Source organism: Parasteatoda tepidariorum, chromosome 2, assembly GCF_043381705.1.
Source record: "Parasteatoda tepidariorum isolate YZ-2023 chromosome 2, CAS_Ptep_4.0, whole genome shotgun sequence".
Lineage (NCBI taxonomy): Eukaryota > Metazoa > Arthropoda > Arachnida > Araneae > Theridiidae > Parasteatoda > Parasteatoda tepidariorum.
Window position 1 is genome coordinate 100,402,516 of NC_092205.1, and position 13,335 is coordinate 100,415,850.

Here is a 13,335-nt window from a genome sequence, read left to right on the forward strand (position 1 = left end):
ATCAACAAGATATAAAGTAACATGAATTATAAAAAAAACACATTTGCACACTATGTAAAAAAAATTTTCATACAGTGTTAGAGGAAGAAAAAAAAATTTGAAGTAGCGCTACTATCGAAATGAAGTGTTAGATCTCCATTTTCAAAAATTTTTTGTGATTAAGTTTTTTCAGTCCTTCTTTATAATCACAGTAAATAAAGTTATTCCTCATACTAACACAATTAAAATAAACTTTTCACTTAAGACAAGAAAATCTATAAAAATCATCTTAAAAAAAATTTCAATATAAAGTGTAAAAAAAATTTGACACAATGGTCTTTAATCTGAAGTTTAAGACTTCAGTGTTATTAGGGGAAATTGTTTTGCTGGATTAGGGGCTGTATTCCCCAAAAGGAGGAAAACAGATATATATATATATATTTGAGGAAAAGAGAGACTATAAACTGTAACAAAAAAAAAACTATAATGCTCAAAGAATAAATGTATAAAAAAAATAAAAAAACTACATACATACTGAATTTGATGAGTAATATAAATTTGAACTAAATATTTTAATTGAAGAAAATTTAGAGGTTTTAAGCGAAAACCAAAAATTAAAACTTAACTATTATAGTACATATTAGGATACAATATTTTGTGAAGAAAATTTTTAAAAAAAAGCTATTTTTCAAGAAAAAAATTATTGTGTTCAGAAGCTCTCGGGGGGCCACAGATCAGCAGTCGGCAAACAGCGCAAGGTCCCTCAGCTGCAGGTTGTGCACCCCCAGGTTACTACAAGAATTCAATCAATGAGGTGAGCAAGGGCGGAAATTTAAGAAAAATTTTGTCCCAGGTTTGAAGGACTAGTTACTAAATGATATTACAAGTCTGTACACATTATTACTCATCCGTTTTCATTCCTCAAATAAAATGTCTTTTAGAAAAAGTTTGCACAATGTAAGCAGCCATAATGAAATGTATGCTATTTTGTGACAAAAATATATACAAGGTCCCAGGGAAAAAAAATTCCTCCACACAGAAAATTTTCATGACCTCTTTTTCAAGGCATTTGGCTTTCACTTCTTTTTTTATTTTATAGAAATTATTTAATTGAATACTTCTGGATCTATTTGAAACAATTTTAACACACACATTTGACTAAAGTTCTTACCAAGTATACTGATTTTTAACCCTTTGCCTGCTGCAGGCGTATATATATACAGTACAGAATCCGTTATCCGGAAATCAGAAAACCGGAAAACCAAAAAACCGGAACGGAATTCGATAAATTTTCCAACCATTTTTTTTTAAAAAATGTTTTTTTTCCTCGTAAGATTTTAGGATCTTTCTGTTTTTTTTTTTTGAAAGATGTTCACCTTACCATCATTTTGGAAATAATCATTAGTGTATTACTTCATCGTTTTTTCTTCTTTTTAAGATCATTTCCAAAAAAAATTTTTTTTTTTTTAGTTAGGTTTAACACTAAAAAGACGGCTTTTTGTAGCGATTCAGAAAACCGGAAAAATCAGTTATCCGGAATAGCGATGGTCCCGATCGTTCCGGATAATCGGTTCCCTACTGTACTTCGCTAAGCTGATGTGTTAACTGCTTTTGCGTATATATATGCCTTACCAAAGTACAGATTGCACATACTGTTGTACTAAATATTTTGTTATTTCTTGCTGTTTTTGTAAAGATAAACAGCTTTTAGATTAATAAGCCTGCCTCTTCTTTTGCTTCAAAACTAGGTGCGCCTCTGTAGAAACCAGTGGCACAGGGCAGATGAATCTTGAAATTTTCCTCAGCAGGCAATGGGTTAAGTAGAAGAAATTTTATAAAAAAAAATTTCAGACCTGGAAAATATAAAAAGCTAGAATATGAATATTGACAGACATAAATGAACTAAATTGCTGCATTAATACGCAATTAAGCAAATGCAAAATTTAAGAGCAAACATTTCAATTTAGTTAGAAAATAATTTTTAATAATGTGTGAGTTTCTTTAGTAAGATTTCATTAATTTAGAAGTTACTGAAAACTTTTGGAACTATTTGAAGTAATAATTTTAAAATATGTAGAAACTTCGTTTCATTGACAAATGAAAAATAAAACTGAACTACACTGAAGTTCTTATAAAGTAATTATTAAGTATAGAATAAAGTATTATTAAGTATTTCTTAAAAAAAAAATGGAACAATTTTGAAGATATTTGTTGAGAAGAATCATACGAAAATCGTAAGAAAATCTCAAATAAGAAGCAGCAATTACATACTATTATTTTCTTACTTTTTTTTATTTTTGCCATTCTCTTCTGATAGCAACTAGATTTAAAAAGATTTTCTTTTAATTTCTAAACAAAAATGTACAGTTACATAAAGCATCGAATTAACAGAAATCTCTTCCTTTGATATTTTAAATAAACTATAGAGGAGAAGGTACGGTAGATCCATATCAAAGACACAAATCGCTATAACATGTTTGAAAAGAAGCTTATCCATTTTCAACTTTGAGCTTTCAAATAGAACGAGACAAACGAACCTAGACAAATAATTTAGGAATTACTCACAAAAATAATGAACATGAAATATGAAAATGATTTTAGAAAATTAGGTTATAGTGCATATGCACCATTAACATTTTTCAAATGGGTGAGTTATGCAGAAACTATTTATAACAGTTAAAAAGAGCTTACATAAAAACTTCCTAGATATGAACACACGGAAAAAAAATTATATTCATAATTGTTTGACATTAATAGCCTCACTCCATTTTCTAAACAAAACAAAAACTGCTCAGCACAAATGACAACAGCTATTGCCATCAGAAAAGTAAAACTTTCAGTGCAAAAGAATTTTCACAGTTTCATGTAAAATACCGCGAATATGAACTTCAACTTTTCAAAGAGTTTTTATCGAAATTAATATTCCGCAAACTCTAGCAAACTAAACATTTTTAAGGAGACATTTGTAAAGTTTTCATTCTGTTCCATTAAAGTGATTGATTCCGAACATGATATTTCTATAGTAAATATTAACAAAGAATTAAATTATAAAGGGAAGAGTGAAAAACATGCAAAAATAAAACCCAGTACAGCTAGAAACATTGCTGTGTTAAAAACAAATATTCAACTTCCTCTAGGTAAACTGGGGTATATTGATTTCATGATTTGTACTATGGATATGTATTATGGTAAAATAAATAAATTTTTTATGTTCAGTTTGTAAGTCACAAACGAGGAAATGCTTAATGCACTACATTCCAGGATGGAATAAATGCGATTTCAGGAACTGTAAGCTTCAAAACCTTAATTTAAAGGTTGACAGCGGGCAATATACCCTATGTGTTGCACTGTTGTTCAATTTCCACAGCCTATTATCTGAGGACGTGTAATGCATATAATAGTTTGTATATCCACAAAATTTTAATCTATATGTAAAGCCTATGCATCCTACCCCAAGCTACAAATTTAAAGACAAATTAAGAGTGCGAATAAAAGATCTAAGTCTAATGTCAAAGACTGTGGGGAGACTAGTTATCGACAATGTCAACCTTCATCTATGAAAAGGTACCTCACCATAGAATCCAATAAACATGTCTTATATACTAGGAAATTGGAACTGTATTTTTGTAGTGGTGGATACAATACAAAGACCTCACATATTTAATATTGGTGAAACTCCCATACAATACAGTGGCGTAGCGAGGGGTGGGCAAGGGGGGGCATCATGCCCCGGGCGCTACTCACAAAGGGGCGCCAAATGGTCCGCAAAACAAAAAATTGCTGGANTTGGAACTGTATTTTTGTAGTGGTGGATACAATACAAAGACCCCACATATTTAATATTGGTGAAACTCCCATACAATATGAACCATTGTAATTTGTGGCCATATATTGTACCGTCTATAACGTTGATTAACTTTCATGAATTTTCTTTTCCAAAATCGCTATAAATATATTTATCACAAAATATATTTATAGTTAAATGATAGTTTAAAAAAAATGGCCAAAAGTGCCAAAGTCATTTATTACAATTTTATTTCGTTTTTCTGGAAGCAAATGTTTAAATGTTTGAAGATTTAAACATTAAAACCCTTTAAATCTTTAAGATTAACATTTTTACTGTTTGTCACAAAATTTAAGTAATTAGCGCAAACGGCTCTAGAAAGTCCAAGGCCACATTTTTGATTAATTATTAAGACTTAGTAAATCGCAGAAGTCAAGCATCATTGGCTACGGTCAGCATATGTGACTAAGTGACCATTGTGATTAGTCTGCGAAGGAACGCAGATTGCGCGGAATCAGTCCTTTTTAAAATTATTTTAATGCAAAGTGCTCTAGTTTGTGCGGAGGTCGTTGGGCTATCAAAGCGGGATATCTTTTCCCTCCTCTAATCATCAAAATTGTGATAGGATGTATTTGGATCATCCTCAGGGATGTTTCCCAGTTCGTCGCCAATAGCTCATTGTTAGCGCCAGGGTGACTCAGGGAATAGAGCGTTCGCCTTCCAATGAGGTTAAACAGGTACGAATTCTAGCGATGGCCGGTCGATACGAATTCCGCACCTGGCTTGCATCGACCACAGTGCTGACGTAAAATTATCCTAAGTGTTAGACGGATCATGGGTTTCAGTCCTCTTGGCGTCAGTCTAATCATGCGAGATTTTCGCGAATTTCCTTTCCATGTAGCGCAAATGTCGGTTAGTTAAATAAAAAAGTCCTCTACGAAGGCGAATTTCTACCAATACTTGATCCAGAGTTCCCTTGTCTTCTGGATTGGGTTTAAAATTACAAGGATACGGAATTGAATATTGGTAGTCGCAATCTCTAAATCACCGACGGTTATACAATGAAAAGAAGCCCATTTTTGAGTTGTGGTTGCTCAAAGGTTAGAACGTTTACCTCCCACTGACGTAACCCAGGTTCGAGTCCTAGCGGAGGCTGGTTGGTACGAATTCTGCTTCCGGCTTGCACTGACCACAGTGGTGACGTAAAAAGTCCTCATCGGTAGACAAAACAGGGGTTAGAATCTCTTTGTCATTGGGCTAACCGTGGGAGGTTTATGTTGTTGTTCTTTCTAAGTAACGCAAATGTGGGTTAGTACACGACAAAAAGTTGTCCACGAAGGTTTCGATGCTTTAACCAGGAGCTCCCTTGTTTTCAAAATTTCCAGGTTATAGTCAACTGTTCAAGGCCGATTATAAAATGTGCAGCTCCAGTGGAACGTAAATTAACTATACAGAGTTTTTTAATAACCACATTAGAAATACGTATGCTTAAAATGAATTATTAATAAGATGAAATAGAAAAGGCGTGGTACTAAACCGGTGAAACAAGTCGGAAAATAAATTTCAAAACATGCATCAATGAATAATTTTATTACGCATACATAAAACCAAATAATTATTTACATTTATAATGATATTTTTTTTAATTTAAATCATTGAGTTCACAGGCTAATACTTTTTTTTATCTATAGTGTTTAATGATTTTTCATTGAATGAAATAAATGATATTAAAGATAAAAAAAATAATGTAAAACAAATTTTTTCCCATCGAATTGTGAAATATAATTAAACCTTTTTAGATATCATTTATCCAAACTATCCAGTTCTACTCTCATAAAAATACAAATAAAAATAAAATTCAAATTATAAATATAAAAAAAAGCTATTTTGCATCAGATTTTGAAATATGTTTTTTGTTTATAAATTGTACAAATGTTTCTAAGAACCACAGCATGGTAACAGTGATTTGCAGAAGGCCCATAAATAGGAAGACATAGTCATAGCTTTGGTTGCGATCTCTGAATGCACCTGAAACGGAAAAAAATAAATATATATATATTATATATATCATAAAAAGAAAACTTTGCACAGAGTTAAACGACGTTGAAAAAGTCATAAAGCCTGTGCTTTTGTTTAGCTTTGTCCCAGTAAAGGTGAAAAATAATTATTTTCTCATTCATTTGTATTCACCCCTTCAGGACTAGCAGAATGAAGTGCTTTCATAGGCTCCCCAACGAACACCAAGTTTATACTTACTAAGTAAGAGTACTAAATATACTAATACGTACTATGTGTATACACTGATGGAAAAATAATCACAACACCAAGAGAAAAAAAAAAACATTTTCGTGGTTTTCCTTAGCGTGTAACACAAAATCTGATTATTTTAATTTTAAATAAAAATAAGTTATTTTAATAATTTCCATAAATGTGATTTCACTGATATTGAGAGTTATTTTATCTGAGTTGTGTCAAAAAGTTCCAAAATAAAAAAAAGATCGTTTCATTAGGATGATAGGCTGCTTATCAAGGATGAAAAAGAAATGATTGATAACGAAAAATAATTTTATTGTGATAATGAACAATGGCTAAGGGGATAGAGCGTTCGCCTTCCAATGAGGTGAACCGGGTTCGAATCCCAGCGATGACTGGTCAATGCGAATTCCGCATTCGACTTGCCCCGACTACAGTACTGACGTAAAATAGCCTCAGTGGTAGACGAATCATAGGTCCCTTTGCCGCGAGGCTAACCGTTCTCCCTTGGTATGGCGTCCTCTCAAGCAATTATGCCAGGTTATTTAGATTTTCTAGATTATTACTGAACCATTGAAGAGGAGTAAAGAATTCTATTTACGAATTTTTGACTTAATTATATTCTAAAAACAAGGATTAAGGCCGGGATAGCCTAGTCGGTAGGGGGCTGGACCCGTTCGTGGATCCGAAGACTCCCCGTGTAGTAGATGGTGATTGATGCACGTTAAATCTCTCGAGTCACAAAGTCCTCCATGTTCCCATAACAAATTAAAACCTCTGGGGTTACTGGATTGGAGATTGATCATTCTCTGGTTCAGGTCAAAACTACGATCTGTGGATGTATGAATGGGTCCGTCCTATAAACGTGTGTGACGTATGGGTGAGGCAGAAGTCGAATTCTTGGCCATAGATGGCGCCACTGGAAAACAAGAACAATCACATCCCTCTCCCTAAACAGGCATACGATCAACAACAACAACGGGGATTAAGAAATTAAAGCATATAAAACAGGATTCTTAGTTATGATCAAGCGTTGGTGAATATAAATCTTTTTACCTATGACGAAGGGTCGCAAGAAAGCTGTGATTCCGACGAAGCATGTCGAGAAACCCATGGCTATGGGCAACTTCTGAATTCCCAAGTATTCATTGAGCAGAATAGAATGATTCACGATGATGCTTCCATTCACAATTCCCAAGAGAGTGGAGGCTGCAAGAAGACCTTTAGTGGGACAGAAAGGTAAGAGAGCCATCAGCAGACCCAGGATCATTAAGTAACACCTCACCAGAATGTTCCTTATCACGCATTGAGTGTCAGCGATCCATCCGAATGTTAGGCGACCCGCGAAGTCGCCAATAGAAAAAGCTGAGATGAGAAAGACTCCTTCGTCCGTCGACATCCCTCTGTCTGTCAATAAAAAAAGAGAAATGATCAGTTGCAAAACATGACATTTTTCAGGAAGTGCGCATTTTGAAAATTCCTCTTAACACTGAGCATACCATAATCGGTCAAATGACAGTTTAAGAAATTTTGCATCGAAAATGCGCTGATCGTTTATGCACATTTGAATTCATCACTTTTTCTAAAAATTATATGTATTTTATAATTATTTATTTTGTTTATTTCGAATAATACGTGTCGTATACCTATTTCTACCACAAACGGTCATATGACCGGGAGAACAATTTATTGCTTTATAAGGCTATTGGATCAGAAATAACATTGTAATGCGTGTTCAACGTATTGCATTCGATTAGTTCCACATTTCTGCCAAGACTGTTACGTAGTTAGTTCAATCAGAAAAAATGTTGTAAAACATGCTTGTATATGCTGCAAAAATATGGACAACCAGCGCCATCGGTCATCTCAGATCTGAATAAACAATTAAACATCACAGAGAAGCCAAAATGAAACCATAAACGGGAAAAGAGCGGATTCCACAGTTAAATTGACGGGAAAATGCGGTCCCATGCAAATCTTCCGACTTCCTCCTTGTCTGTGGAAATCGCAGTGAGCGGGTTAAGACTATTAACTGAACATACCTATAACAGCTATAAAATAATTCAAAAATGTCTTAATATATCTTATTTTAGTAGAAAAAAAGTTGGAAAAAGAATAATTTTTTTGAAATGCTGTTTCTAAAACTTGCAGCCGGTTTCTCTAATCACTTAGCCCTGTAATAAATGCCTGACCTTTTGCAAAATCCATCACCACCATGAGAAAAATGGCTGAGGTAGAAAAGTAGACAGAGTAAGCTGATGAGACAAGAATAAAGTAACGATTGCACAGAACTTTCATCGTCATTTTCAATGTTTTCTTTCTGCTGTCTTCTTTCAGATCTAAAAGAGAACATTTCACTTTAAATGGAGGCCACATTATTAGACTCACTATAAGATTCTATGCAAAATTTTAATTTACAGGTGAAACTATGCAGCTTTATTGTTTTTACGCTACTGAAACCTTCTTGTATCAATTGTTTAACATTGTAATGAAATACGTTAAAAATAAATACAAATGGGAAGTACATAAAAAATCTCCTTTATAAAAACTCATTACATGTATGTTTAAATATTGCATGTAAACTCGTGCAAAACATGCAATTATTAAAACACTACAGTACGTCTAATAATTTGATCGCATTATTATAATATACTAACATAATACCTAATATAATAAATATTCTATATTGATATAATACATCGTCTCATGTATCGAATCGTCAAATCTATATTATATATCGTCTAATTTAACCAATTTATACACGAACGTACAAGGTTTCAGTCACATGAAAACAATAAAGCTGTATCGTATCACCTAATAATTAAGATTTTACATGGAATCTTATAGTGCGTCCAATTCAGCCTGGACGCACTAATCAATAATCAGTCTTAATATTTATTCGAATTGTTAATTCAAATGGCATGCCAACCAGTTACATTAAATTTTTTAAGCCCATGCGAAAGATTTTTGCTATTAATATTTATATTTCCTAATATTGAGAACCAGGAGTTGAGGCTTAACTGATCTAAGTCTTAAATGTGTGAACTCAAATATATTATTTATGAAGAGTGCGCAAAAAAAAAAAATTTTATAAAAATTTTATGAATAACTTTTGACCTTATGATCGAATTTTATAAGTTTTAAGATTCAATCTTAATGATTCAAGGGGGTGACTTCGAATAGGCCAATATTTATTAGTACAGACTGTATTTTTAAGTTACGAAATCAAACACAGAAATACTTTCTCTGAATAAACATACCTTTTTATTTAGAAAGATTCAGATTTTTGGCTTTGAAATACAGGGGATAGCCTCAATCTGGGAAATACAATATATTGAATTTTAAAAATATGACTTTTTTAAAATTTAATTTCTCATATACTCTTCGACCTGCTTAAATTTTATATTTTGTCATGTAAAATTATGCTCTTTAATATGATGTCAAAAAGTGTATACTTAAAAAAACTTTTTTTGACTCTTATTAAATAACGTAATAAAAAATATTTATTTACTGAAACTTATATTTTGCATGGAATTCTATTTGGATAAACGAATTTTTTAATTGTGTGCGAACATTTTTCCCTTAAGAAGTTCTCGAGATACCCCAAAAAATAAAACTAACTTTAAGAGGTCCAAACTTTGGACCGCTCTTCTGTCCAAACTAATGGGACCCTATTTTCCAGATTGCGGCTGGTCCCTAAATTTTTGGAAATATGAATCCCTCGTAAAAATATATGTTTATTCAGAAAAAGTACGTTTTTGTGCTTGATTTCGTGACTTACAATAGCGTCAGCACTAATTAATTAGCATATTTGAGGTCACCCCCTTTTCTTATTTTACTTTATAACCGTCGTTGAACAGCCTACCCAATTTTCGGGTTTACGACTACCAATGTTTAACTCCGTAGCCTTGTCATTTTGTACCCAGTCCAGAAGAACTCCTGGATCAAGTATTGGGAGAAATTTTACCTTCATGGAGGACTTTTTGACGGAACTAAACAGCGATCGCATTTGGAGAGGAAAACCATGAAACCCTCCCACGGATAACCCGACGGCAAGGGGACTCTAACCCATGATATGTCTGCCACTGAGGATATTTTATACCAGCACTGTGGTCCGTGCGAATTCGTATCGACGAGCCACTGCCGGGATTTGAACCCGGTTCACTTCATTTGAAGGCGAACACTCTATTCCCTGAGCCACCACGGCTAGAGATCATCCCCTTGAACTAATCTGGGTCTCGTTTAGCGTCCCTATAACCTGGCGGGCGATGTCTCGTTCCTGAGTTCAGCGCCCCACCTAACCAGCATTGTTTTTGAAAAGAAGAAGTAAACTTACTTTGTTGTTCCAAAATCTTTTTATTGTTCTTCTGAGGCGATTTGAAGAGTAAAGCACCGATAAGAGAGTTGGACATGATGCCACCCAGAAGTAAGAAAGTTCCCCGTAAATCGAATTTTTCCAACAAGAGGTTGGTGAGAGGAGGAAAAACAAATGAACCGAGTGAAGATCCAGAATAGGCGATACCTAATGCGCATGCTCGGTATTTGGTGAAGTTTTGGTTGAGTACAACATGAGTGAGAGGAACTATGAGGCCCATTCCAATGCCTGCAAATGAACACATTTTTGTGTAAGCAATTCACCTGTTTTAATATTAAATCACAGAAGCTTAGGTAAACTAAATTAATAAATGCGAATAAATAACTGAAGGTTCCCTACTAATTAATCATCATTTGTTAGCTTTTTGATGTTTTTTCATGGAAACAAAAATAAATTAGGGATAAGCCTGATCTTCAAATATTTTCCCGGTAAATGGTTTGAAAATCTTAAATTTACAGTAAAACGCAAATGTTTTCGTTCTAAACATAAAATAAAGTTGAAACGATTTTATTTCTTTGCAGCAAATGGCGAAGTATTCCCTACTTCCAAAAAATTAATTTTAGTTATCTCACCAATAGGTAATATAAATGAACTAGGTTTATTTTCCAAAATGCTTAGAAACAATTTTACTTGGGCACTTCATGGAAGATAGCACTAATTATATCACACTTTATTTTTATCCAATTTTGGGTCGATCCAATTTTGGGTTTACCACTATTAATGTTCAACTCCGTCACCTTGTCTGAACCCATCCAGAAGACAAGGAAACTCCTCGATCAGTACCCCCAGAGGTATGATTTGTTATGGGAACCTGGAGGACTTCGTGACTCGGCAGATCTAACGTGCATCAGTCACCATTTACTACACGAGGAGTCTTGGGCCGGCGTGGATCGAACCCACAAACTCTTGGACATGGGCCCTGTGACCAGGCTATCCCGGCCTAATTATAACACATTGTACGAGAACAGTCGGGATCCATCTTGTTACATTCCAAATTTTTTTTATATTTTCTTTTTATGTTCTTAGAGACAATGTTTACAAATTAACAGCATTGGTAACATTTCATTTTAATGCTGCGCCCAACATTTTCACCTGTTAACACCGAAATTTTATTTGGGAATCCTCTTCTTACACTATTTTATTTTATTTTATAACCATCATTGAACAGTCGACCCAATTTTGGGTTTACGACTACCAATGTTTAACTTCATAACCCTATAATTTTGAACCCAATCCAGAAGACAAGGGAACTCCTGTATCAAGTATTGGGAGAAATTTGCCTACGTGGAGGACTGTTTCCTTGGAACTTACCCTCATTTGCGTTACATGAAGAAGAAAACCATAAAAAACTCGAAAGGCTAGTCTGACGGCGAGGGAATTCTAATCCATAATCCGTCTATCGCTGAGGATAATTAACTTCAGATATTTAAGCTTGTAGTAAATAATAGATCTATCATTATCTTAAGAATATTGTTGTGGGGTAATAAAAACAAATTCTTTGCTGTAAAACATTTGAGTCTCCAGCACTCTTACTAATCCATTTACCTGAAAAATATATCGGTTAACTGTTTTTAAATAATAATCACATGTCTCTAAAGCCGTTATACTTAGCTAATTAACGAGTTAATTAGAGCTGAATAAAGAGTTTTTTGAAGTTTACTTACTTTTCTTACCGTATTGTTAAAAATCCATATTTTTTTCCCATTCTATCGAGTAACTTGCAGATTGTATTTATTGAGTTGATTCTTTAAATGCTGAAGAAAAATAAATGGTTGACATTCACATGATATTGTTAACCGCTTTCTTAGATAGTTTTTTAAAGTAATGGATTCCACTTTTGATAACGAAAAATAAATGTTGATTTAAGCGTTGTTCCAAAAGAGATCTTATTTTTCTGGTGGATCATTTGAGAAATGAAATAATTTTAACGGATCACCAAAGTGAATCTGTAGGAAACCCACTGTCACTCGATATTTATATTATTTATTTAGTTTTTTATATTTATAAAAATGAATCGTCATAAATGAGACAGAACAACAAATTATGACCCATCATTGTTGAGATCGATAAAAACAAAGGAGGGATCACCTGAAACTAATTTATCTGAGGATGAAGCTTAGATAACGAAATTTAGGAATGTTCAGCTAACAAATAAAATGGTTTTTTGGCGATTTTAATACCTCACTTGCACTTCTCACTCCGTTAATTCGATCCCCGTGATTTCTTACAAACCATGTATTACATTAAGAGATAATATACCTTGTAAAGCTCCATAGAGAAATAAAATTTGAGGCATTTCAGTGGCTAAGCTGCAAATACTGACAGATGAAGAAGCCAGAATTGCTCCAATCACAGCTAGGCTTCGTATGCTGAGGAGGCGACTCAGGAAACCAGACAACGCCCCTGAAACATTTTAATTTGTTAATAACTTTTAAAGACTATTTCTTTTTAAGGTAATTTTTTTTAAACTAAGGGCATTTCAATTAGTTAATAAATAGTAGGGTAAACTAACCAGTGAAGGAATACTTAAGCTTCGCTTGTCTTTCAAAAAATCATATTAATTTCAAAATTCGTAATTTTAGTTAAATGACAGTGTCAACATATTTGCTACTAAATGCAAATTATGTAAAAAAAATTGTAGAGAACTTACATAATAGTGTTTTAAAGTTTTGGAGGTTCAAATAACAAGTAGTAAGAAGACCAAGTGAAGGAACAGCTCTTACCAGTGAATGAACACCCAGTAAAGGAACACTTAATTTTGGTTATTTTTTAATGCTCTTTATGAATTTATAAGCCATACAAATATTTGAAAACAAGCCTATTCTTGAAATTATAGCATATAAATACTTGGAAAATGTTAACTTTTTTTTTGTAATCATGAATTGAAAATTAAAGTGTCAACATATTAACACATACTGTTCATTCACTGGGAAATCTATGCCCA

At 33.4% G+C, this 13,335-nt stretch overlaps 2 protein-coding genes across 5 annotated transcripts in view; both read right to left on the reverse strand.

The window, feature by feature from the left end:
- The window catches only part of LOC107444131 (uncharacterized), a 20,391-nt gene extending 17,586 nt beyond the window's left edge, over positions 1-2,805 (reverse strand). Inside the window, exons 1-2 of one of the 4 annotated variants that reach the window (XM_043051935.2) lie at positions 2,671-2,787; positions 2,265-2,516 (exon numbers count right to left, since the gene is read on the reverse strand). The gene's annotated coding sequence lies outside the window, so the exon portion shown is untranslated. Of the gene's footprint in view, positions 1-1,150; positions 1,184-2,264; positions 2,517-2,670 lie in introns of those variants that run through there. The other 3 variants (XM_043051934.2, XM_043051937.2, XM_043051936.2) reach the window with 3 other exon arrangements.
- Positions 2,806-5,334: 2,529 nt separating this feature from the next.
- LOC107440602 (monocarboxylate transporter 12) overlaps positions 5,335-13,335 on the reverse strand; it is a 10,824-nt gene continuing 2,823 nt past the window's right edge. Inside the window, exons 2-6 of the mRNA XM_016053577.4 lie at positions 12,651-12,794; positions 10,353-10,619; positions 8,209-8,355; positions 7,073-7,423; positions 5,335-5,791 (exon numbers count right to left, since the gene is read on the reverse strand). Of these exons, the coding sequence (XP_015909063.3) occupies positions 5,646-5,791; positions 7,073-7,423; positions 8,209-8,355; positions 10,353-10,619; positions 12,651-12,794 (1,055 nt within the window). The 3' untranslated portion in view covers positions 5,335-5,645. The remainder of the gene's footprint in view (positions 5,792-7,072; positions 7,424-8,208; positions 8,356-10,352; positions 10,620-12,650; positions 12,795-13,335) is intronic.